Source organism: Eulemur rufifrons, chromosome 7 (genome assembly GCF_041146395.1).
Source record: "Eulemur rufifrons isolate Redbay chromosome 7, OSU_ERuf_1, whole genome shotgun sequence".
Taxonomy (NCBI): Eukaryota; Metazoa; Chordata; class Mammalia; order Primates; family Lemuridae; genus Eulemur; species Eulemur rufifrons.
The window spans coordinates 123747155-123775153 of NC_090989.1; the positions used below are offsets into that span (position 1 = coordinate 123747155).

Sequence of the window (27999 nt, forward strand, 5' to 3'; positions counted from 1 at the left end):
GAAACCACTTGGAAAGGCTTAAAATGTACTGATTCCTGAGCTCCACTCCAGAGACTGTGATTTGATTGACTTGTGTGTATCCTGGGAATCAGGACTTTTTTTATTCTGATAGGTATCCAGAGTTGAGACCCAGAATTAAATCAGGAGAGATGGGTCAGACAGAATGGCTGAGGACATATGCAGCATCTACTTCAGTGCCAAGTACTTCATGTGGACCTGTAAAGACAGAAAAATGAAAAAAACAGAATTTTCCCCCAAGTGGCTCACAGCCTCATGAGAGAGAAGAGCATGTAAATAAACTATAGCCCAGGGTGGCCAGGGCAGCCTTGCCCTCTGCAAGGATAGGAACCGCATACAGGAGGGAAGAGCTACCTCTGTCCTTTGTGGGGAGAGGGGTGGTTGAGGAGGGAGTCCTGGGGACGGTGACTTCTGGGCTGATCCCAATGCTAATTCTGTTCTTTATTGCTATTAGAATGTACATGGAGCACCACATGTACTCACCATCAAATTGGTTTCACTGATCATCACCTAAGAGCACATTTAGGAATAACATTGATAGGGTGTCGGGCAGATGTGGGTGGGGGAGGGGATGAGTGTATACATACATAATGAGTGCGATGCTCACTGTCTAGGGGATGGACACGTTTGAAGCTCTGACTCGGGGGCGGGGGGAGCAAGGGCAATATACATAACCTAAACTTTTGTACCCTCACAATATGCTGAAATAAGAATTAAAAAAAAAAAAGAATGTACATGGACTTATTCTCATTATTCTGACTCATTAGACCAGACCAGCCTCTTACGGAGGACAGAGTCAGGGGTGATGGAAAGTGCCTGGGATCCTGGTGACAGGTAGACCTATGTTCAAACCCCAGCTCTGCTACCTCTATTCCCATGAGATTCACATTTTCTGGGCCACTTGGCTTCCTTGATTGCAAATTGAAGGTGTATCAAACTTCCCTTGCAGAGCAGTTTTAAGGATTAGATACACAGTAGCCAGCTAGCACATGCTCTGCCTGCTGTAAATACTTGATAAATGATGGACACTATTATCTTTAATACTCTAATTTTATTTTTTAAAAGCAAACTGAATTCAAAAGGAGATAGGACTGTAGTGTCAGATCTAAAGTTCATTTTGAGCCAATAGCCTTTTTTTTTTTTTTTTTTTTTTTTTTGTTGAGACAGAGTCTCACTTTGTTGCCCAGGCTAGAGTGAGTGCCGTGGCGTCAGCTTAGCTCACAGCAACCTCAAACTCCTGGGCTTAAGCGATCCTACTGCCTCAGCCTCCCGAGTAGCTGGGACTACAGGCATGTGCCACTATGCCCGGCTAATTTTTTTCTATATAGATTTTTAGGTGTCCATATAATGTCTTTCTATTTTTAGTAGAGACGGGGTCTCGCTCAGGCTGGTCTCGAACTCCTGACCTTGAGCAATCCACCCGCCTCGGCCTCCCAGAGTGCTAGGATTACAGGCGTGAGCCACCGCGCCCGGCCAGAGCCAATAGCCTTTAAGAGGTTTTTTGTTCATATATCCCTAAAAAGGATTGTATAAAATGAATAACCCTCACACATTTTTTCATTGAAATCTAACTTTTTCATCATGAGTTTAAATAGTGACAAAGAATGAAAATTCTAGTGTATTGTAAATATAGACATTTAAATAAAACTCTTACATAACTCCTATGACTGTATCCAGTAGCATCCAAATGCCATAACTATTTGATATCCACCATCATCCATTTAAAAAAAAAATTAACAAGCACTTTAGTTTGAGATGAGAATTTTAATTGTTTCTTCTTTTTCATCAATTCATATTTCCATTTTCTTTCCCCACAGAATTTTATCCAAATGTATCTTAATAAATTTGATTTGAAATTCTTTTATTGATCACCATATCGTATATTTCAGTAATAAAAATATGAATGTAAATTTAAATATTTTTAATTTCTAAAATTGTCTATGATGAAAAGTTCCAAAGTATTTTAAAAATATCATCTGGGTTGAATTTATTATTATTTTATTCATTTCAGATATTACAGGGATACATTTTGGTTACATAAATTGCTTTTGTACAGTTTGAGTCAAGGTTATAAGTGTGCCCATCCCCCAGATAGTGTGCATTGTACCCCTTGGGTGTGAAATTACCCATCCCCTCCTCCCCCCTTCCACCGGCTTGATTTCTGATGAATGTTATTTCCATATGTGCATGTAAGTGCTGATCAATTAGTTCCAATTTAATGGTGAGTACATGTGGTGTTTGTTTTTCCATTCTTGTGATACTTCACTTAGAAAAATGGTCTCCAGTTCCACCCAGGTTACTACAAGAGGTATTAGTTCACCATTTTTCAATAGCTGAGTAGTACTCCATGGTATACATATACCACATTTTATTAATCAACTCTTGTATTGATGGGCACTTGGATTGATTCCACATCTTTGCAATTGTGAATTGTGCTGCTATAAACATTCCAGTGCAGGTGTCTTTTTTTATAGAATGTCTTTTTTTCCTTTGGGTAAATACTCAGTAGTGGGATTGCTGGATCAAATGGAAGTTCTAGTTCTTTGAGGTATCTCCACACTACTTTCCATAGACATTGTACTAGTTTGTAGTCCCACCAGCAGTGTATGAATATTCCTATCTGTCTGCATCCATGCCAGCATTTGTTGTTTTGGGGACTTTCTGATAAAAGCCATTCTCACTGGAGTTAAATGATGTCTCATTTTGTTTTGATTTGCATGATTAGAGATGTTGATGATTAGAGATGTTGAGCATTTTTTCATATGTCTGTTGGCCATTATATTTGCATGCTATACATCCAATAAAGGACTGATAACTAGAATCTATAAAGAACTCAAGCAAATCAGCAAGAAAAAAATCAAACAACCCCATTAAAATGTAAGCAAAAGACATGGGTAGAAATTTTATTACAATTATTATTAATACATTGATCAAAAGAACATAAAGATATTGAAAATTTCAGTGCCTAATTATTACCTATAAGAAGTAAAAACTTACTGGAAATCAGATCTTATTGAAACAGATAGTGGGTTTTTTCCAGTTAGTTTACATTATCTGTGGATGAGTGCTACCTATTATTATAATAGGAGAGTCTAGCATCAATTCTAACCCATTGTTTTTCCTTTATCAATGTAAATACTAAGAAAACCTGTTCTTATAAATAAGTACATGGAAATGGAGAATTTGAATAACAATTCTTTCAATTGTGAGTTAGACACCAAAAAATCATGTAATGGTCAATCATCAAAAAAAAAAAAAACAAAACTTTTAATGATCTACCAGCTGACATCAGCACTTGCTAAAATTTATTTAAAGCAAAAATTGGCAACTACCTGACTTACAAAAGTATTTTTTTTCCTAGTGAATCATTCACCTTTATAATTGTACCATTATTCGACACTATAGAGATTTACCTCTGGAGCAATGCACCATGGTGCTTAAGATTGAGAATAGGTAAAGGAGAAGGGTAATAGTGAAAGAAATGGTGTGAATGGAGAACAGGTCTCTCCATCACAGGAATTCCCAGATCAGTTTCAGCAAATAACACATATGGATATAGAGCAACTGAATACTGATTTCCCTTTTTGTTAAAGAAAAAAAAAAGCCATGCTCTCCTATCCCCAGAAGGGCTTTGCATTTCCATGTATCCCAGTTTGAAGACCACTGCTTTAGAAAACAGTCTTTATTAAATGTCTCTAGGTGCTCTGAAATGCCATATTGCTCTGAATTGGTCTCCATTTCCTTATAAATACACTAATTTGTCTTTACTTGTATTAACCTCTTGATTTATCTCAAAGTTTTCTTTAACAGGAAAAGTAAGGATGGTAATTAAAAATAAATCTTCCATCTGGAAGTCATTTGACCATGGTCATTTGACCCTAAGTTCAAGACAGCTTGCTTATAACCATTAAAGAACATGGGCTCTGTTATTGTATTTTATACTATTTTATTCCACTAGTAAGAAATATTGCTTTTACCAATGTGGTAATGTATCCCTGAATTTTCCAGATTGTCAGTCTTCACCAGTTATTTTCCTAATAGCTGCTAAATGGCCCTTTTGCTTGGTGCTGAGTGGATCCAATCTTGAGTTCTTTGAAGTGTTGACACACCAATGCTTCCTTTTTAGTTCAACATGCCTCTCTCACTTCTTGCATAATAAGACTCCTCTCTGCCTAGTTTTATTTTTAAACAGAAAGAATGGATGTTTAAATCTATTGTGCTTAGGCTTGAAATTTTTTCTTTAGTATGTTTATTAGTTAGGGGCTTTGTGGTGGCTAACTTCAGAGAATTTATCCCTCGTGGCTCATTAATTATTCCCCTTGTGAGGCATTTTCCCTACCTTTCTACTCTTGAAATTCAATTACATAACAGTGCATCATGCTCAACAAACTTCAAATCCCCAAAGACGGCTTAGAAGGAATAAAAAAATATCATTAAGGCTGGAACACCGGTTTAGTGATTAACAACGGATGGAATATGAGATTTCACCCCTCCTAAACCCATCAAAGAGGAAAATAAAGGGTGTGGAGCATCCCAGGTTTCTCTCTTTTGACTTTTGAGCCATCTTTGAGTTAGGAGAACTAGGACCCATCCCCCACCCTGAAAAGCTTTATTCCAGACTTAACTAGAAAGAACTTCTGAAATCTCCCACCCAGATTCCTTTTTACATCCCTTTGCACTTGTCTTGATTAAGGAGAATTCCTGAGGCAAAGTATTTCAATACTTCCAAGGACTAGAGGCGTATTTTCTTATATCTGTAGCTAATCCCTGATAAGCTGTTGTGAGTCTGTATTTATCCACACTAATACTTTCTCCAACACATGCTGGATGCAACGCACCACAAAGCCAGGAGCAGCACCACAGTGAGAGAAAAGGGGAGCTGGTGATTTTCTGGAGAATTTTGACTTTGATTTCAAATAATTCTGTCTTCCTTGTATCTCCCAACCCCTAACCTCAAATTTAATTAAATTGGCTATGTTTTGGCAAAGTTTTGTCAAAGCCATCATTGGCTACCAATGACTTCTAAATCAGTTCGGTGGTGATGGGTGAGAATCTGGCTTTGCTACATTCGCTTCTCAGTCAGCCTGGGGGTGGTAGGATCCCCTTTTGCTCACAGAAGATGTTCAGGACAGTGAGCTCTATCTGAATTCCTTCCCCCCCCCCACCCCCACCCCCCACCCCCCGCCCTTTGACTGACTCTACTAAGAACTGAGAATTACGGGAATTTTTACAAGAAGAAATATCAGATGTGTTCTTAATGAGAAAGGAAGTAAAATGTAGATAGCATGAAAGGGACATGCTCTCTGCCAAGAGCAATATTCTAGAGCCCCATTGCAACACACCCCTGACAGCACAAAATTTGATTAAGGAGGCTCTTATTTGTTATCTAGTCAGGGAGCCCAGTTACTGGAGGAGCCAGTAGAAAATCACGTTTAATACTACATATAATCATTAAATTATAAAGGTATACCAGAAACAGGATGGCCTTTGGAATCACACATTCCTCCTTGGTAATCACCTTTACCTGCTTATTTAGCCTTTCTAAGACTCTGCTTATTTATCTGTAAAATGGGAATAATCAGTAGGAGGAAATTCCAGGGTTGTATGAGAATTATTAATAAATATTACATCACCTAGCATTGTGCCTGGCACATTGTATGTGTCAATAAATGTGTTCTTCTCTTCCTCATCCTCTCACCTATAGTACAATAAACTTAGAATTAAAATACAATACATGTGAATGAATAAATTAGGAGAGAAATTCCAACATGCATAGGAGAAACCAAGCCACAGGATGTATATGTGACTCTCATGGGTTTTCACAAGAATTCTCCCTACTTTATGTAACCACATCTTACTGATTTAAATTCACACATTATCTATTAATTAACTAGTTACTGAGCACACATTCTACAGCAAGTTCTATGGTGAAGAGTGGGGGCAGAGGGCAGTTCGGGGCAGTGGAGATACGAAGATATTGATACAAAAGACAGGGTACCTTTGAGTTCAGGAAACAAGAAAAGTCGTGTAAACAACTTGTTGCTGCTTGTATATGATAAGGTGGTGGACATAATGAGTCGTGTAGAAGGCACGAAGCTCTGTCTGTGGCAACACTTACAAGCTTTCCATCGCTTTTTAATATCCCCTCAAATTCAGACTTGTCTGTCTTTTAACCATGGCTCTAATTAGCAGCATGATCTTGGGCAAGTTACTTTACCTCTCAAGGAACCTCCCCACCTGTAAAATGACAATAGTAATCTCTCTCTATAAATATTTTAAAAGATAATATAAATGAAAGATTCTAACATAGTCAACCATAGGAGTTACATAATTCATGATCACTTTTCAAAGGAAACAGAAAATTGGACTGGTGGAGGGGATTGGTGAACTTTGCAGCCATTTTATTTCTTGGTATCAAATCTAGCAAAAAGTTAAGGGAAGAGAAGTTGTAGACTTATTACTGTAATGAGCTGGGGGGATTGTTCCTTGATTTTAATCATCTGTGTGATTGCTACCCCATTACCAGAGATAGTCAAAAAGCATGAGTCATTAGGCTGGGTGCGGAGGCTCAAGCCTGTAATCCTAGCACTCTGGGAGGCCGCGGCAGGAGGATCCCTTGAGCTCAGGAGTTTGAGACCAGCCTGAGCAAGAGTGCAACCTTGTCTCTATTAAAAAAAAAAAAAAAAAAAAAAAAAAGGCTGAGTCAGCATTTGACATAGCAACACAGCCTAGCAAGGTAGTGTAGGTTCATCCTTTTACTTCTTAATAGATAAACAAATGAAGCAACTTCTTTTTCCTTTCTTTCATTTTGATTTCAGTGACAAGATGTTCCCAGCCTTTGGGTTTGGCGCCAGGATACCCCCAGAGTACACGGTGAGCAACTGGAGATGGGACCTTCTTTCACTTTGCTGCGGTCCCGGGATAACTTGGGTTTCCTTCGCAGCAGTCTCCCCTCTGTTGGCTCTTAGCATAACTATGTGAGTAGGGCCCCAAGAGTCAGAAGTGGTCTTCAGAACCAGCAAGATTAACTCCTCAGAGCCTGTCTCTTGATGAAACCCGATCTGCCAGTATTCTGGGTGGGTCTTCTCAGAGGTCCAGACAAGGAGTTCCATTGTTTAGCTTCCTGTAGATGTGGTCAGAGACTGAGAAAGCGCTCAGGAAATTGATCTCCCAGGGCTCAGAATGTATCCATTCATATCTCCCCGAGGAAGTAGAATCAAAATAAATCCTATTGACAATGCCAACTATGAAAGTCCCTGATGATGACATCTACAAACTCCCTTATCTCGAGTCCCTGAGTCCAAGTCTTGCATAGGAAACACAGACAAGTCCTGAAGAAAGAACCATTGTGGCTTAGAGGATTGGGAAGCCGAAAGGTTCTTATGAAGATGTTGTGATCCTATTTGTTTTTGATAATGATTTCTCATGACAGAAAGAAGGCAGAGATTATGTGTAGAGAAATTTGCGCTGTAATGGAGCTGAGGCCCTCTACTGTGGTATACCAGATGCTTCTGTGGAACACCCTCCACAGAGAACTCAGCTCTCCCAGGTGGGCAGAGCTTGGAGAAGCAGCAAGGTCTCTGCCCCAGCTTCCACCTCCCCGATGCCTCTGAGGCCTGAGCTAATTGCAAGCAACCTTGCCCAATCATTAATGTCTCTTTTACTGATTATGTCTGAGCTGCAGGTCAGGAGGAAAATGCTGACATTTGCTCCCTCACCAGAGTTGTCAGCCAAAGGGCCTTCCCCTTCTATGTTCTTTTTGAAAAAGGAAATCAATCTACCTGTCACTACTGGGTGAGCAGTGGATGGAATGGCATGTCTCCCTGACCTGTTTGCATTATTGTGTGCCTCATATTCCACTCTGGCCTTCCTGCTGGGCATGGCTATGGGATTCTAGAAGCATTTGTGGGAAATAGAGCATATGGGGAGAAAGACTATAGGACAGTATTTGTTGACCGGTGGCCTGTAGACATTAATTCAGGCCACAAATGTGTTATATTTGACATATTTTTTTTAAAAGAATTAGGCAATTTTATATAAAATATCAGATTTCTGGCTTCTCTTAAAAAACTGAAAGCCTGGCAACACTAAGATTAAATATGACCTATGCAAGAATCAGCTGGAGCTGAGGAGATACAGTCCCATTCAGATGTGGTATCAGCTCCAGCTTGCTGGCATGTGGATCCCCACTTTCTTCTTAGAGCTCCCGAGCCTCAAGACTGGAACACCACCACCAGCCCAACTCCCTAGGGGTGCTTGAGTGTTCTCCATCACGTCCCCACAGGTGGTCTTCCAGCCTCAGCTTGGCCCAACAGTGCTGAGGACAGGGCTGGGTACCAGGCCTTGTTCCCAGCCTTCCTGCTCTCATTCATGCCATCTTCCTGGTTTTCTTTTTGGAGTAACTGATCCTTCTTGCTGTTTTCTGAAGTCCTCATGTTCTTTTGATCCCCTAGCTCCATCCTATCTGTCAGCTAACTTACTCTTCCTGCTGTCCCAGTAGGCATCTGTCATATTTCCCAACTTCTGTTCCCAAAAAGCCATTCAAATATTCCTTTTCTGTGCCTGATTTCTCCTGTGCCCTAGATAAACACTGATGGTCTGAGCAGCTCAGGTGTCACCCAGAGAGTTTACAAGGTCATCACAATTTACTTCTTTGGGACAAAATCTCAGAGTATGCACTGAAACTCAAACACCTCTGTCTTAGTTTGCACTCCCCAGGAACAGATATTAAGAATACAATTTAGATGCAAGTAGTTTATTTAAGAGGTGAAGGAAATCTCAACAGAGGGTTGAGAAATGGAAGGAAATCAGCACCAGGTGTATCATCAATCCAGTCACCACTGTGGCAGCTGGAGCTTAATCCTGCTGGGGAACCCTAAGAGATGATGTACAGCACACACAGACCCCAAGGGATAAAGGAGCTGATGTATTTATACATCTTCTCCTGTCAATTACTGATTAAGGGCTGCTCCCAAGGGACATTTTCCCAACACTTTTACTCTGTCACTTGGACAGAAAAGCAGGCTCTGAAGACCAGAGAAAAACTTAAATAAAGCAGGTAAGATGGCTGGAAGTCAGCTGACTTGCCTGGAAGTGCTAAAGGCAACAGAATATGAGATAGGCACCCACAGCCTCACCTACGGCCTCCCACTAAGAAAGGAGATGTCTTTTAACACAGTGACCTATTTTATAGCCACCCCAAAGAGTCAGAGCTTGGAAACATCCTTTGAAATAGAATTCTCCACAAAATTCCAAATGATTCAACAAAAATGTTCAGATGCCAGAATGTCCCTCTTATTTTATCAGGTTTTTGGAAAGAAAAAAGTAAATAATGTATTATTTGACCTTGTGGGTAGGTCCTGCCAAGTAGAGGGATTTGTGTTGGAAGATTACAAGGTATATTACTTTATTACTTTTCCAAAAGTAGAGTACAGTCCATTTTACCTGTATATATGTGAAAATTCTCCTGCCCTATAGCTCTGCATATCATGTTAGGATGATTCCGAAATGTCAACAGCTTAGCTGGAGCCTTTATAACCATCAGCTTGAGTTATTAAGTTATCTTTTTTTTTTTTTTAATCCCTAGGTCCAAATAGAGCTCAGCCAAATCTAAGCCTCCAGTCTGTGGCCAGTTCTATCTAGAAGCTATTTGGAGTTACATTTTACTGAAATCTTATCTTGAATTTTTAAAATATGCCTTATTGTCCCCTCTTGCCAGGGTTTATCTGATTCTAGAAAATCTTCCTGTCTCCTCAACTCCACAGGGAGCTTAGAATTCACCCTCCATCTTAGATTGATTGTGTAAAGGCTTAAAATGGTTCCTGCTGCTTAACAATAATGAATGTAATGGGCATTTGTTTGCAAACTCTAAACCCCAGTGGCTCCTTACTGGATTAAAGTTGTAATTCTTCTTTCTTCCTGTTTTTAAATTTTAATTGATGTCTAGGTCTCTCATGACTTTGCAATCAACTTTAATGAAGACAACCCAGAATGTGCAGGTAAATCACAACATAAAAGAAAGCCAATGTCTCACAGCCCTTCCTTTTGCACCATATTAGTTTCTCTCCACTGAGATGTAGCATATCAGTTATGATTGTCCACAGCAGACAAGTAGGCTTTCTGCATCCAAATAAACTGCATGACTTCAGAGGAAAACTAAGAGTTGTAAAAGATGGAATGCAGAAGAGGTCTTGAGCTTACAGCAAGCATATTGACACCAATCCTGAATTCCTCTGACTAAAGCTAGTTGGCTAGCTAGATAAGGGGAATTAGGAGTTTCACCAGATGGGCAGTGATGAGATATCCTTCTTTCTGCTTTCCAAATTATCATCAAGTATTTTTTTATAACTTCCTCTATATGCAGGTATAAGGAGAAGGGGAAATATGGAAATTATTTGACACTTTCAGCATGTTAGCAAAGGATGTGGCCTCAGTGACTTTGAATAAGTGTTCATGTCTTTGTGTTATAAAGAACCTTCTGAAAGTCCATGTTCCATTATTTCCAGACGGAAGATTCCACAAAATAATGATGCTGAAATGATGATGATAAATTTCATTCTAGAATTATTTTTCCTGCTTGCTAAGTAACAGATAGAGCCAAGAACATTTGTTACTGTGAAGATCATAAGACATTTTTATAGTAGAAATGTCCATATCTCTCTCCTTCTTGCCAAGGAGGAGGGGGAGATGGACCAGGGTTAATTCAAATCCAGTAAGATATGTAAAGCATCTAGCAATTTATTTCACAAACTTAGTACTTAATGACCAAGAATGTGATATCAATATCATTGGGTCTGAACATAGTAACCTCCAAGACCCAATCTCCATTCTGCCATTATTCCTTCCCATGATCTCTTGGTTTGTTATGGTTTAGACTTTCCTCATCCCCAACCATCCCCATTCTTAAACGATAAGAGTGGTTTTCCACCAAAGCAGAATGAAATATAAACCCTAGTTGTCACCTGTTTCACAGTCTTAGAATTCATCTGCCTGATATTTTTGAAAAGGAAATCAAACTTGCTTATCTTAGACAAAAACTCAAGAACCAAAAGAGTTAAAGAACTTCCATTCAGTGTCACTTAACTTCAGAACCAACTACAATGTGATTTTGAGTCTGTCTTTAGAATGTCAGGCTTTGGGGCAGGCCCAGGTGGGTGAAGCCTTTTCACTGTGGTTGGAAGCATATGCATAAAAGCAGGACAGAATGGAACTTGCTCATCCAAAATCCCCAAGAGCTGGTTTGTAGTGCATGGTGGCTATGGAGAACAATCTCAGAAGGGGCTTGTGTGGACCTATTTTAGGACAGAAAGGGATAGGAAGATGAGCTGGAAGAAGGGAAGGCAAGAAATAACACAGGCACAGACACCAAGAGCAGCCATTTGAATAAAAACCATTTGTAATGTTACTATTATTTTGAGATCAGGATTATAACATGAAATGTGCAGTAAAGACTCTCCAAATGCTAGGAGAAGCTGCACAGACAGGGCTGCCTTTCCTAGTAGAGTCCCAGGCTTTACTATAATATTTCCGGGATGGACGTCCCTTTTGAATGAGGGGTTGACCATGGTGATGACCGTCACCCCTCTGCACTACCACTGCCAGTGGGTGAGTCTGTCAGCCATTTCACCCATTCATCACACACTCAGTGAGCATTTACCATGTACCTGACACTGCCTCAGGCTCTTTGAGGGAATACAAAAGTGAGTAAGTCATGATTCCTGCCCACAAGGAGTGGAACATCTGGAGAGATGGTGATGAGAACATACAACCCTTATAGATGGCCCCGGTGGTAGACACTAGAGTCAACATGGTGGTGTGGAAACTAGAGGAGCATTAAAGCTGACTTGCCTCGTGACTGAGGACACAGCTCTCAGAGCCAAACAGACCTGGGTTGAAATCCTGAGCCTGTAACTCACTTGTGTGTGACCTGGGGCCAATCATTTAAACTCTTATGCCTCTGTTTCTTCACCTATTTCATTATGCTATGAGGATCTAATGAAATCTTATGTGTAAAGTGGGATATTATGGAAAATCTGTGGAAATATTGCTTTTGACTTAGGCCTTTAAAGAAGAGAACAATTTCCGGCCGGGCGCGGTGGCTCACGCCTGTAATCCTAGCACTCTGGGAGGCCGAGGTGGGCGGATCGTTTGAGCTCAGGAGTTCGAGACCAGCCTGAGCAAGAGCGAGACCCCATCTCTACTAAAAATAGAAAGAAATTATATGGACAGCTAAAAATATATATAGAAAAAATTAGCCAGGCATGGTGGCGCATGCCTGTAGTCCCAGCTACTCAGGAGGCTGAGACAGGAGGATCGCTTGAGTTCAGGAGTTTGAGGTTGCTGTGAGCTAGGCTGACGCCACGGCACTCACTCTAGCCTGGGCAACAGAGTGAGACTCTGTCTCAAAAAAAAAAAAAAAGAAGAGAACAATTTCCGTGGGGGAGGAGGCAGCAACAGTAGCAATATGGTATTCCTTTTTAGCTAAAGAACATAAATGTGATGTCGATAAAAACTACTTGGAGAAAAGCAATGCTATATTTTTGTCTGTGTTTGACTATAAATATATTTGGAGGAACTATTGATCTTTGCTAATCTCACCGTAGGAATTCAAGGAGTTGTGGAAGCCTATCAGAGCTGTCTTCCGAAGCTCCAACTCTACGGTCCCACCAACATCGCCCCCATCATTCAGAAGGTGGCCAAGTCAGCGTCGGAGGAGACTAACACCAAGGAGGCCTCGGTAAGGAGAGGGCAATTCGCCTGTTAACAGGAAGTTACCCTTCTTCACCTGGATATTGGCCATAACACCCATCCCACTCAGCCAATAAATTCCAGCATTTCTATTTGTGTGAATTTGGACAAGTGACTTAACCCTCTCCTGTCCTCAGTCTGCTCATCTGAAAAATGAGCATAATCAAATCCATCTCTGGTGGGTTATGAAGCTTAGAGATGACACATGTCAAATGTCTACCACATTGCCTGAAAACAGGTGACACTCAACAATTTCAACAATGGAAGTTACTATATTCGCTGAAGTATCTCATACCTACCTCTTATCCCTGGAAAGAAAAAAAAAGAAAACTCCACCCAAATATAGGCTTGCTTTCCAATGTACCCATATTACAGATGGAAGTGAAACACCGCAGAAGTAAAACAATGGCTGATTTTGCCCCCTGGTGGTGAAATGCAGCAACACAAAACATCACAGCAAAGATTTGTTTCACATTCTATGGGTTTTCTTAAGAAAAATGAGAGCCAAGGCCAAACAGGGTTTGAGTTTTTCCTGTAATATTTTAGAAGTAAATATATTATCATAGTAACTTTTCTGTATATCATTTTAATGATATCAATATATTTCTTTTTAAGCTTTATGGGGTTTTTTGGTTTTTTGTTTTTTTGGATTTAGTAGAATATTACTGATGTCTGAAATTCTAATTTTATCCTGGGTTCCAGGATAGTGAGTTTTCATAAAGAAAGTAATATACTACTCCCTCATCTTCTTAAATCAACTCATCCAGCCTTCTTGCACTGCCCGCGTGTTCTCAGCCTTCCCTCATGTTAGAATGGACGGAGGACCACACTCCTACCTGACGTCACCCTCTGCTTCTGTACATGGAAGCACATCCCTCCCAGTTATCCAAGGATTGTGACCCAGCTGTTATATTCTCTCTGTTTCTCCTTATCATCTATTATCATCTATTTTTTCCCTTTCTACTTCACCTTCTACTGAAGATGTATTTCCACTAGCAAGTAATTATTCTTGCTAATAGAAAGACTCATTCCCAAATAGCAAGCAATCATTCTATAGTATCTCCTGTTTAAGTTAAAAGTCTCTCCCTTGACCCCATTTTACACTTTAGCTACTATTCCTACCTTTTTCCCACTCTGATCTATGCTTCACACAGAAGCCAGATTGGTCTTTTAAAAATACAATTAGTATTATGTCACTCCTTTGCTCTAAATCCTCCAATACTTCTCATCGTGCTTAGAATAAAATCTAAATTCCCTAACATGGCCTAGATGGCACTATATGCCCTACTCCTTGCCTACCTCCCTGATCTTAACTCCTATCACTCTCTTTTGCTCCCTAGATTCCAGCCACACCGACTTCTTGCTGTTCCTTAAATACACCAAACATATTCCCACGTCCAGGCCTTTTCATTTGCTCCTCCCTGTCAGGGTTTCTCTCACCCCAAACCTCCACATGATCCACTATCTGACTGCATTAAGATCTGTGCTCAACTATCAACTCCTCTGAAATTTCCCCCTGCTTACCTTATGTAAAACAGCCAGACCATGCTCCCCCACCAGGTCTTAGCTTTACTTTTCTTCTTAGCACTTATCACCACCTGAAATACTTTAGATGCTTTTGCCTACTTGTGTATTTTATGTCTCCACTACTTTCATATGAAAGCTCCATAATGGGAAGACCTTGTTCACTAGTATATCCCCAGTATACAAAACAATGCTTTGCACAGTACATGCTCAATACATATTTAAAGAATGAATATGAAACCCCTCTAAAATTACTTTTCATACACATATGATGATAGGTACTTTAAATTTTCCTTTGTAAAATTTGTGTGTATCTTAAATATTGTACATCTTATATGCCAGGATGATGTTCCTGTTTTAGTTATAATTTAAAGTCTCTCCTACTTGAAAAGATCAGAGTTCCCAAGGTCCCTAGAGGGAGTGACAGTCACCGCATGCCTTTACTCAGTCCACTGTCTCTTTCCTACATCTGAGTAGCATCTTCAGCTCCTCCAGGCTTGGGTCATTTAGTGACCTACAAGGGAATGGGGATAGTTGGAGGCAAATTTTTATTCTAGACTAATAATTTTAAAATGTTCTTTTATTTACATAGCTGACCACAGTTTCAATCTCCTACCCAACATCCCTCAGGTGACCAGAGTTATCCGTGAAAAACAAATGTGCCTAATCTGTGTGACATCTTCTCTTACCTCTTCTGCTCATTATGTCATGTTCTTGAAATCACTAACCAATGGTTTGACCACAGAGAGGCTTGGAGACCCTGCACAGTCAGTTGCTGACCTCTGGGGAGCTAAAGGTGTGTTTCCTTGGATAACAAGTTCCAAATAGTCATTGACCATGGACTTGTTGGCCTTTGAGCTGGGCAGAGCCACTCTATCATCTGGGATCTCGTCTAGCAGATATTCTGGGAGCTTGATGCTGCCCAAGTCTGCTTTAGGTGTTGAAGCTAAGAAAATCATGCCTCCTCTCTGCTCATCTTTTCTCTTCTCTTGAGAAGCCACCAGCACTTCTCAACATTGCAGATCAACACTCCACCAGTGTGTGGACTCTTCAAGGCTTCCCCTAATGTATCTCTCTCTTAGCACAGAGGCCTTAGACAAATTTGAACCCTCACATATGCAAGATTTAGGGATAAGTGTTTGACAGGATCAGTGTTTCATTTTGTTTTTTACCTTTTTTTTAAAATTTTTATTAGCACCAGGACCCATTCTTCAAACAATAACTTGCTTGGAATCCAACATAAAAAATAGATTAAAACACACACACACACACACACACACACACTCATAGACCCTTGCCAAATTTAGGTTAAGGGGTAGAGTCAAAACTTGTCTGTTCTCCTTTACCCTTTTATCCCCAAGAGTATCTGAGGCATCCCCAGAGCATCCCCAGAGCCCAGTTTAAAACAGAACGATCTCATCCCCTCTGGGGTACCAGGATCCCCCAGAGTAAAAAGAGGACAGGGCTGGCATAGGCCTGGATTTGGGTCTGATATAAGCCAGCACAAGTTTTTGGCCATCACTCACTTCCCCAGGGACAGGTAGGGCTGGTCTGAAAGGACAGGCTGGGAAATGGGATCACATTTCCCCATATCCCCAAATGTATTATCCCAATAGACCAGGAGGAGATGCTTTTCCCCAGAGGTTCTTCCTGTTCTTTGAGCAGTTTGTGGTCCAGGATCCTTTGTTATCACTGACTGCTAAGGGTCATAAACTTGAACCTCTTAGGCCAGCAGTGTCAGGGAGTCTGTCGCTATAAGATTTTCTCCTTTATTTTGTAAAACTCTCTTAGAAAAAAAAAAAAAATCCCCTCTTCATCCAGACAGCACCTCAAGTATATTCAAAGACTATTTCATATTTCATCCATGAGCATTTTTCCAGCCTGACTTTAGAAGGAACTGTTACTGGTAGCCTTATTGGAAATTTCCTTCAAGATTTCGATCCAGCCATCTGCAGACTATTACCTTTAGCTAGATGAAACCTGGAAGGATCAGATTCTAGAATCCTGACAATCTCTTCAGACCAAGGGTTCTTAACCCTTTTTCCCATAAACCCTTTAGCAGCTGGCAAAGCCCATAGACCCCTTCTCAGAAGCATTTTTAAGTGCACAAAATAAAATACATATTGTTAAGTAAACAAATTATATTGAAACGCAGTTAGCAAAATATTTTAAAATGTGACAAAGAAGCATCATAAATATAAAATACCTCTTTTATTTACATATTAAATTATGAGAACCAGTAGCTAGTCTAATAATTCTGCAATTTCTAGATAGTGTTGAGTGTAAACAGTGCATTGAAATATCTGCAGCCACTGTAATATGTCAGGAAAATATCTGTGATTTTTTAATTGGTGACTAAGTCACAAGTACAGCTAATACTAATTTTGATGTGTTGATTACATTTATAATTGAAACAAGACAGATTTCTATTAGAGATTAGTGAAAACGAAAAAGTAATTTACCCCAAGTTCACAGACTGCCTGAAATCTTTCAACAGTCCACAGACCCAGATTAGGAACACCTGCAGTAGATCAGGGGCGGCAAACTCTATCCCACAGCCTGTTTTTCAATGGCTTGCAAGCTAAGAATGGTTTGTACATTTTTTTTTTTTTTTTTTTTTTTTTGAGACAGAGTCTCACTCTGTTGCCCAGGCTAGAGTGAGTGCCGTGGCGTCAGTCTAGCTCACAGCAACCTCAAACTCCTGGGCTTAAGCAATCCTACTGCCTCAGCCTCCCGAGTAGCTGGGACTACAGGCATGCGCCACCATGCCCGGCTAATTTTTTGTATATATATATTTTTAGTTGTCCATATAATTTCTTTCTATTTTTAGTAGAGACGGGGTCTCACTCTTGCTCAGGCTGGTCTCGAACTCCTGACCTCGAGCGATCCACCCGCCTCGGCCTCCCAGAGTGCTAGGATTACAGGCGTGAGCCACCACGCCCGGCCTGTACATTTTTAATGGTTCAAAAAATCAAAAGAAGAATATTTAGTGACATATGAAAATTATATGTCATTCAAATTTCAGTATCCATGCGTAAAGTTTTATCGGAACACAGCCACTCCCACTCTTTTTAAATATTGTCTATGGCTGTTTCCACACTACAGCAGCAATGTTAGGTAGTTGTGACAGAAGCCATTATGAGCTGCAAAATATTTATTAATTTCCATTTTTCCATTGATATTTATTAATGTCCCTTTAAGAAAACAGTTTCCCAACTCCTATTGTAAACCATTACAACTCTAAAGTTTCTCAGTGTGGTGGTGTGACTATCGGGGAATTTTTGGTTTGTTTTGTTTCTTAAGGCATTGAGCAGTAGGGAAGATTCATCCCCTGCACTGTAAAGATCAGATCAGACAGGAGGTAGGGGAGGGTGGAGAATAAAGGAAAAGGATGCAGAATTATGAATTCCTCAAGGGCCCACCTGCTCATGACTTATAGGCAGTCTCCTTTCAGGCCTGGAATCTGCCCTGGCCCTCTAAGCTGCACACTGGGGAGGGTGGCTTGTAATTCTGGTGTATTCCATACCCTTCACTCCCTCCCCAAACCACCAGCATTGCCTCCTTCTGCCCCTTTGCTCTGTACCTTCCTAGCTCCTTCATCACCTCATCCTACTGAAACCCTCCTCTAAACTCCCAGGCCATCTTCCTTGTCAACATGTAAGACTCGAGAAGCACAGATAGGGATGGAAATACACAACTCAAATGAATTTGGAAATTAGGGAGTCAGCTAGGACTACCAGTAGGTGGTAATGGAACAATTAGTCTTCACATTAAACTATATGGAAAGCATTCAGAACATGTGGCCATCTTCATCATAGTGTGAATTTCAGTGATCTCCAGTTCGTATCTTTTTGTTTAAAAACATTTTTAAGGCTTACAGAGAAAAGAGGAAACTATTTAGTACTGCCAGCTTATTTGCAACCTTAAGTGTATGATTCTCAAAATCAGAGGTTTTCAAAATGTAGCTCTTCTATCCAGTCTTTCTCCTTTGAAATATGGCAGCTTGGAATGGTTTGATCTTCCCACATTTATTCCCTGTGAATGTTGGGGAAATTGCAGGGATTATACTGGAAGTTCTTCTGAGTTCAGTGTGAGCTACAGCTCACTAATCTTCTTCTCTCCCATCTTACCAGTAAAGGCCACCATGGTGCCTCCCATGATGACTAACAGCAGTGATGACCTTCAATGAGTTTTCCTTCTCCAGACCCCAAAGCACTTCCCAAGGCTTCCCTGCTGCTGAGTGCAGTCTTTTCCACCAATCCCATCTCTAATGAGTGCCTGCAGCTTCTCCAAGTGGAAAGGGGCCAGGCAGGCTGCAGGCCAGGAGCCAGGACTTAGAGCAGGAAGCCAAGGGGCACCACAGCCTTCTGCATGTGTGCTGGAGAAGGGCCACCACCTTCTTGGCACATGGTCTTCAGAAGGAGAGATTGCAACTCTGACCCTCTTTTAGCAGGGATTAGACTAGTGCCTTCCAGTAGAAATATAATGCAAGTCACATATACAATTTTAAAATCTTCAGTAACTGCATTTTAAAAAGTAAAAAGAAACAAGGAGATCAATTTGCCTAATACATTCAACCCAACATGGCTAGCATACTGTCATTTTAGCATGTATTTCATATAAAAAATTATCAATCACATATTTTATATTCTTGTTGTAAGTCTTCAAAATCCATGTGTATTTTATACTTACAGCATCTCAGTTTGGATGCTAAGTTATCATCACAAATACTTAATATTTATTTAGATTTTATAAATTAATAGTTGAAAAAGTAGATAGATTCACATACATAAGTTGTCCCAAACATCTGTAAAAGGTTTCCAATGACTGAACTGGGTATCCATTTTTAAAGTTAAACTTAAATTCATTAAAATTAAATAAAATTATAAATTTAGTTCCTCACTTGCTCTAGCCACATTTTAAGGGCTCAGTAGTCTTATGGAGCCAGTGGCTATTGTATTGGACAGCACAGCGTTAGATTTTTAAATATCTCCAAGCTGAAGAGGATCATATAAATGATCTGGCCCAACCGCTCATTTAAGAAATGAAGAAGCTGAGACCCAGAGGAGTTAAGGGATTTTCCCAGGGTTTCACAGACTGAGGCTGGGAAGCCAGTCCTCCTGACTCTCTGTCTGCGGCTCCTTCTACCACACTGTACTCTTTAACTGTCAGTAGTGTGGTTATCATAATTAAGCTACAATTACTATGCCTGCCTTTAAGCTCCATTATCATAACCTTAAGCCTTTAGAGCTATCAGCACAGGCCCTCAAAAATTGTCCATCATCACCATTGCTTTCGTCAACGTGCAGTGAAGCCACCCAGATGCTAACTGGTATTGTATTGTCCTTGTCTCCCCCACCTCTATGTTGCCCGTCATGACCTGGCATCTGATGGCAGCAATACTTCATCCTACTGATCCTGACAGATGGTGTCATCACAGACATGGCCGACACCCGGGAGGCCATTGTCCACGCCTCCCACCTCCCCATGTCAGTCATCATCGTGGGAGTGGGGAACGCTGACTTCAGTGACATGCAGATGCTGGACGGTGACGACGGGATTCTGAGGTCACCCAAAGGAGAGCCTGTCCTTCGAGACATCGTGCAGTTTGTGCCCTTCAGGAACTTCAAACACGTATGCATTTACATCTTGGGGGTACTTCCAATGGGAGAGCAGAACCAAAGCATGCTCACCCCTCACATTTGTCCACCAGTGTTTGTAGTGATCTTCTATTCTTAAAGCAACACCAGCTCTCCCTTCCTTGGCCAGGCCCTCTCCCACAGCAAGAACATGTAGAGCTTGACACTTTGGAGACAGAAGTGTAAATTGAGTTATAGATAAGGAGTCATGCTACCTATGGTAGCCAAAATTTCACCGATGCTTGCTCTCATCCATATGATTTAGTGCCCCCAGGGCTGCCATCCACAGTTGGGCATCTTGTTCCCTGCCCAAGTGTGCCTGGCCAAAGTAGCAAGGAGAAGTCGAAATTCAGCCTTGGTTCTGTTTATCAAGCCATGTACCCTGGCACAAGTCTGTTTGCCTTGCCAAAGTATATTTTCAAAATGATAGAATCCTAAATCATCTATAAATACATAGTAAGCAGCATCAAAGATTTATTTAACTCACTCATGAGCAAGATGACAAAGCTAGTCCAAAGGAGCATAATAAGACAGTTAAATGTGGTCAGTGAGGGGGAAATGCTGGAAGAAGTTTGCTAAGATACATTCAAATACAGTTTGTGATCAACAGGGTTAAAAAAAAAAAAAACTTCATACTCTTTGAATTACCTTCTGTACTGAACAGAAATCATTTGCCTCCTATAAGTTTTCTGTAAATCAATAGCTAACTTTACAGTCTTGGGCTCTCACCAAAAAGAAATACTAAGTCAAGCAGCATTGCATTCCTCAGTGGCCTTGAAGCAGGCACATTAGACAACATTGAAACAGTGCTCAGAAATAATTTTTTCACATTCCCAAATTCTGGATAATTAATAAGTCCCTGGAGGAAGGAGCACCCTTAAAATTTCCACAAAACCCTACACCTATTGAGCTACAATCACCCAGAGGGACACCTTCTGTAATTCTTAAAAGGTGCCCTCTGGTCTAGTGATGGCCCTGAAGACCCCTCACAGCCTCCCCCAGCTGTGTCTGGGAGTCTGTGGGGGTAACATGGGTATTCACAGACAGTCCTCTGTGTTCTTTCAGTTTGTGCCCCTTGTAAAAGCTGTCCTGGGGCAGCGACTTTCCCCAGCCGCTGCCACACCCTGAGGCCTTGCCCTCTGCACTGCTGTTGGTGCCAACAATGCCACTCCCAGGGGCTAATGACTAAACTTGAGCTTCCCTGGCAGGAGAGAATCTGCAGAATCTTCAGCATCCTGAGCTGCTCTGCAGTCTCCTTGGAAAAGAAGAGAATCCTCTCCTTCCCATGCTGCAGACTGCCCTCTGTCACTTGATCCATTAATGCAGTGACGTCTGTGTCCCCACGTCTCAAGAAGCCTGGCTGGAAAATGTCTTCATCAGCTTCCACTGCCCCCCTCCCCTCCCCTCATAGGGCTCAAGTCAGCTCCTTAGGCCAGGGAGAGGAAGGGACAGGCAGCATGCCATCCCATCCACTCCAAACTTCCCTCCTGATGCTAAATTGGTAAAACCAGTCAAAGACTCTCATTCAAATAAATCCCAATGTTCTTCACAGCCAGCTGATTGTATATGTCCAGACACATCTGAATATCAGTTTGGGCTTACACTGGGACCCCAGCTATACTGTGCAAGGTAATTATAGGGGGTGGAAAGATGAATGGGTCATCATAATAAGCAATGACCTATCCTTCCACCCCCTATACTTACTTTCCTGTAGTCCTAATATCAGAGCCTTTAGCATATGCTCCTCAGAAATTGCTGTTTGTTCTGCTGCCTTCTTAGGACAGGCTTTATAGTGAGCATTCAGGTAAATCAGCAGCCCAGCAGCTTCAGCTGAACCCTAGATTTTGTGACCTGCCCAGACCTCCTAGGGCATAACTGCACACTCCAAGCCTCCTTGAATGTTGAGGTATTATTCATAACTGTACTGCCACACAATTGCCATTCTACTTTTAAGGAGGGTTGTGTTGTAACTAAAATCATTAAAGGAACAGAAAATCAGTCACTGGCTACACAGTGGAGTTGAGAGAGAGTTTCCAAGTAATAACAGCAGCAACCAATCTCTCCCACAAGCTCTCGGGGCAATACATGTGGGTAAGGGGTAATTGTGCTGCTATATCCCATCTTCAACTTTGCCAAGGAGGAGATTTCCAAGTAAAATCACTCACTAAATGAAAGAAATTCACCAAGCCCTCAATTTATCTGCATATGGACAAAAGAAGTAGCGTCAAAAAGAAGTAGTATTCTTTACAAGGAGGGATGTGCTAGAGCAGACTAAATTTGCTGGAGTTATGTTCATCAGTGAAGCCAGTTATCTCCCATAGTGTCCAAGGTGGAAGGAAGGGTGTTCTTCCAGATTTTAATGTCCTGCACCATTTTGTCAGCCAGGCAAAAGAGGTAGCCACATCACTGAGCACCACCTATAACTTTGTCTGAGTGAAGAGTAATCAAAGGGCTCACTCCCTAGGAGATTCATGAACTTCCCCAAACCATGCTGTCCCTGACCCCCCATGCATGTGTGAGCCACTGAACCATGAAAGGTTCTAACCTCTATCCCCAAGCCACCTCCTCTTCCCCAAGCACTCATGGAGTGCCTGTTCTGTGCAAGGCACATGCTAGGCACTAGGACCACACGAAATGATAAAGCCATGGACCCAGGCCTCAAGGAAGTTACTGGAGAATTGTACGATTGGGATGAAGGTATCAGTGGAAAAATCATGTTCTAAGAAACCTATGGGTGGTTAAGAAGGACTAAAATGTTGCTATAGGATTTCAGAGCAAAAAGAAGTAGCCGTGGGGAAAGCCTGGCAGCTTGTGTCAGGTATTTGAGGAAGGACAGAGCTTGGTAAGCAGGGAGTTGAGGGGCATCAGCAACAAATGGAGTGCCCCAAGCAGGGCGAGGAGGTCAGTGCTGCTTAGTCTCTGTGCCACGTGGAGTCTCCTGCCGCTCTGCAGATGACCCAGGCAGAATGCCAGGAGTATATCCACCCTGCCTTGTCTTCATGGATTTCAAAGTAGATTTTGAAAACCATTTCATTATCCAAACTAATCTACTCCAAATTTAATAAGCCATAAGTAAAAGGGAAGGTGAGGAGCTCAGATCATTTTATATAAGCCATTAACCCATGAATTGCCTCTATCCGCTCTGCATGATAACTCAGAGCTTTAAAGTATACAGGCTACAGGCTCTTAGTCCATTTCTGCTACTATAAGAGAATACTACAGACTAGGTAATTTATGAAGAACAGAAGTTTATTTGGCTCATGATTCTGGAGACTGGGAAGTCCCAAAACATGATAACAGCATCTCTCAAGGGTCATCGCATGGTGGAAGGACAGAAGGTGGAAATGATCATGCAAGACAGAGAGAGAGAAAAAGCATGAGGGGCATATTCCCTTTTATAACAACCCACTCTTGTGATAAGTAACCCAGTCCCTGATAATAACCTCTCATCAGGGCCCACCTTCCAACATTGTTGCTTTGGGAATTAAGTTTCCAGCACATGGATTTAGGGGGTACATTCAAATAGCGGGCTCCAAATTATGTGGCTCTGGCAGTTTATCTAACTTCTCTGTGCCACAGATTTTCATCTGTCAAATGAGGCAAATGATAGGCATTGGAAGATTAAAGTGGCATCTGTATAAAGTTTAGTACGGTGCCTGTTCCATATAGATGGTTAACAAATACAGCTTTTGTTACTGTTATTACTAGCTGCTTTCATATTATTGGCCTTTTCCTAACCAATTAATGTTTCCAAAGCCTTATTTGCTTGCCACCAGCACAGATATGCAAAGGAGTGGGGGAATCACTTAGGAACTGTGCTGTCCAATATGGTAGCCACTAGCTACACGTGGCTATTTAAATTTAAATTCATTAAAATGAAATAAAATTTAAAACTCAGTTCCTCAGTCACACTAGCCTCATGTAAGGGGCTCAATAGTTGCATGTGGCTAGTAACTCCCATATTAGACAGCACAAATATGGAATATTTCCATCATTGTATAAAGTTCTATTTGACAGCCCTATTCAGAAATATTTTTGGCTGCAAGTAACAGCAAATCCATCTTATAGTGGATTACATGAGTGGTTCTTAGTCAGCGGTGACAGTTCTCCCCAGGAAGTATTTGGCCATATCTGGAGACATTTTTGACGATGATAAATGTGGAACATACTTACATCTAGTGGGTAGAGACCAAGAATGCTGCTAAACATCCTACAGTGCACAGGACAGTCCCTCACACAAATAATTACCCAGCCCCAAATGCCAATAGTGCCAAGGTCGAGAAAACCTGTATTATACAAATATGAATATATTTTTCTCATGTAGCTAGAAGTTAGAGGCTGATGGCTGCTGCCATCTGTGATTCAATAGTGTCAGGGCCAGCACTATGCGATTCCCCTTGCTATTCCTACATAATGATAAAATGACTGCTATAGCTCCAGGATTTAGTTCAAGAGAGAAAGAAAGGGGAAAGGGAAACAGAGCCAACCATGTCTGTCCCCCATAACCAGGAAAAAAAAGCTTTCCAAAAAACATCCGCCAGGAAACTTCCACTTATATCTCAAAGGATGACATTGGGTCACATGGCCATCCCTAGATGCAAGAAAGGCTTGGAAATCAAGTATTTAACTTTTTAACCTTTATATGAGAGATGGCCAGGGAGAAAAGGGTGAAAATTACTTTTGTATCTGCCCCAGGGTACACATAGACCATGGTCTAACACACAACCCTGAGCAGTTATTTATAAAATAAAAGGGCGTCTGTGGGTCTCAAACGTCCAGCATGCTATGGCATCTTCAAAATGTGAGGAATCACTTTAGAAAAACTCTGAAATCTGAAAAACAATGTTTCAGATTGCTTTAAAGATAGGTGTCTCTTTTTTTTTATTTCAGCATATTACAAGCATACAAATGTTTAGATTACATATATTGCCCTTGTCCCACCCTAGTCAGAGCTTCAAGCCTGTAAAGATAGATGTTTCTTATTTTGAGACTCTGTGAGATAGAATGAATTCTTATTCTTTTCTATTTTGCCTCTGAGAACATTAGGGCTTGGCAAAGTTGAATGATTTAGTAGCAAACTACATAGAAAAGAAAGAACTAGAAATCAGGTCACCTGGCATTGAGTCCTGGCCTCTTTCCTTCAGAGTCTTAACTTGTTCACTGGTCACTCTGCCTCAAGTTTTCAACCTCTTCAATAGTAGCTAATAATGAGGCTCAGGAAGCTGAAGTTACTTGCCCAGGGCTTGTGCAGTTAGTACTAAATTCCAGAGCCAGGAGTCAAATCCAGCTCTGCATGATAGCAACCTCGACCTTTCTCTACTGCAGAGCCATCACCGAAGATCAAATGGTCCTGTGCCCCTGCCCCAAAATCATGCAGTAGATCCATAATGCTAATAGAATAAAGGCTAAATTAATTAGAATGATATTCAAGACTCTCCATTGCCTGGCCTCAAGTTCATTTTCCAACTGAATGCCCAATGAAACCCGCAACCCCAACACACATACACACACACACACACACACACACACACACTTCCTTAAGCCCCATCAGATAACTCACTGTCCCTAGAATGATCAAATGCCATTTCCCTACCCCTTCTGTATGTTTTTAAAATATGCCCAGCTTAAATGCCACCTCCTCTACATTTTAAAAATATCCCAGCTTAAATGCCCCCTCCTCTTGGAAGCCTCCAAGATAACTTACTGTCTTTGTTTCCTATGCTCTGGTCAATCACAGTGTTTGTGACTCTCTGGAGCAGTGCTTCTCAAATTTCAATATGCATACGAATCACCAGGGCATCATGTTAAAATGCAGATTCTGATTCAGTAGCTCTGGGTTGGGTCTAAGAGTCTACATTGCTAGTAAGCTCCCATGTGATGTGAAGCTGCTGGTCTGTAGCATGTATCATGTTGTACCTCATAGTAGGGTTAATATTGGCCATGCCAGGCTCCCCTCACATAATTACAACCTTCCTGATGGCAAGAACCATAGACCCGTAAAACCTAGCTTGGTGCCTTGAACATAAATAAGTGCCTAAAATCGGAGGCAAATTAGAAACAAAACTGCAGAACAATTCATTCTGTCATCAACTGTTCCCATCTTCAGATGTGAATAGTTTTATATTTTGAGACAGGCATAAAAAAATGTAACGATGAAATTAAAGGTCCATTTTCCAACAATCTGAAAACTCTTGCTTGGAGCAGCTGCTCAGAGGACTCAAATCCTTGAGGCCAAATCTGGATCAGATTCCTTTGATCAGAAGCCAAAGTCATGGTGATTTCTTCTTTCCTGCAGGCATCTCCAGCTGCCCTGGCAAAGAGCGTGTTGGCCGAAGTCCCAAACCAAGTCGTGGACTATTATAACGGCAAAGGGATTAAACCAAAATGTTCATCAGAAATGTATGAGTCTTCCAGGACACTAGCGCCATGAACTCCATACACTTTTACAGAGTTCTGAAATACTATTCCTGCTATTATTTAATACTTCTACTACTCCTGTACTTAAAAAAAAAAACACGTACACATTTAAAAATAGCACGTTTTGGTGATTTTTAACTAACTGACAATTTTTTTTGCATGTGTAGCCCCAGGGCCTGGATCTGTTAAGCCCTTGTATTGTTAAAGACTTTTTACAAAGAAATACAAATAATAATAACTTACTCTTTACATTACAGCATGTCGCCTTGAAATAAAATGGTATCTGTATCCATTTTTTTATACAGGTTTGTTGAAATTTTGCTAAATTTCTTATTATCTTTACACTATAAAGCATTTTGAAACATTTATTGAATGTCGAAAGCCAAAACATATTTGGTTTTATCTGCTACAAGATGAGAGACTTTTGAAAATGGCAGATGCATGGACTGTATTTTGCATGTTTAAAATAAAAAACAATCCACACTGTTTTTGCAGTTGTTATCTATAATTCCTCCCTGCTAAGAATGGTCTCTCTTAAAAACAGGTTTATGCACCTAGAGGTAGTCTTTTTGAAGTAGGTCTGGGGCATGTAGCCCAGCACCTCTCAGACTTTACTGTGCACACAAATCACCCGAGAGTCTTATTATAGTTCAGATTTTGCTGCAGTAGGTCTGTGTGGGGCCCAAGATTTTGCATCTCTAACAAGGTCCCAGGTGATGCTAATGCAGGCCTTGGATTGCACTAAGCGTGGTGAGGTTTTAGACTTTAGTGTCATAATAGAGACCACCTGAAACAGGGCACCTCCTACTCTGCTTGAGAATGGCATCTCTTCCCTCCAGAAGCATAAAGGTCCTGCCTGTCTCAGAGGTGAGAGTAGAAAGTAATGAGACTGATTCCAGAAGCTGCACACCCCAAATCAGTCTCACTGCTTTATAGTCACACCTCTTCCTTAAACAAGACTAGAGAGTGCTCCTCCTGGCTAGCCCTTGCCCTCTTAAAGGAGGTATCACACACCATGTCATGGATGGTTCCATTTTACAGCAACCCCTAGAGAAGACCTCAAAGAGTCTTCATTGGGACCACAACAATGGAACTTGTTCATAGCCAATGGCCATGCAGTGTGGCTCCCTAGATATCTGGTCCATCAAGTTGACCTCTGAGCTTAGTGTGGGGCTTCTTTTTGCCTTTTTGTAATCACCCTGAGAGCAAACTCCATAAGCAGAAATGCCTGGAATCATTGCTTTGGGTGGAGGTGTTTTGTTTCAATATAAGCTGGCCAGTCTTGAACCAAAACAATGAATGTTTCACTTGTATGATCTTCTCACAGAGAAATAGACAAGTGTTTGTAAGGATAAAAGGCACAAAGTGGAACTTATTTTTGGTCAGAGAGATGGGGAAGTAAATCACAAGACAAAATAAATCTATTTGTTGTCTATTTGTTGGGGGGAGCAGTATTAACAAGCAAAGCAAATGCCTCGTATGATTTCCAGAGTTATAATTATAGATCCTAATCTTGCAAATACATGTCAACCAAATGCACAACATTTTGGGAATGATGGTAAATATGTATGACTGAAAAACTAATAAATATTTAAACTGTATTGTTTTATGAATAAATTGGTTACTTACAGCATTTTTTTCTAAGAGTTGTGGT

General features: G+C 41.0%; 1 protein-coding gene across 5 annotated transcripts in view; it reads left to right on the forward strand.

Annotated features, from left to right (window-relative positions):
- CPNE4 (copine 4) overlaps positions 1–27976 on the forward strand; it is a 434637-nt gene extending 406661 nt beyond the window's left edge. For all 5 annotated transcript variants that reach the window (XM_069473241.1, XM_069473242.1, XM_069473244.1 and 2 more), the window contains 5 exons: positions 6837–6891; positions 9965–10016; positions 12621–12754; positions 19687–19923; positions 26224–27976. In XM_069473241.1, the coding sequence (XP_069329342.1) occupies positions 6837–6891; positions 9965–10016; positions 12621–12754; positions 19687–19923; positions 26224–26358 (613 nt within the window). In that variant the 3' untranslated portion in view covers positions 26359–27976. The remainder of the gene's footprint in view (positions 1–6836; positions 6892–9964; positions 10017–12620; positions 12755–19686; positions 19924–26223) is intronic.
- The last annotated feature ends 23 nt before the right edge of the window (positions 27977–27999 follow it).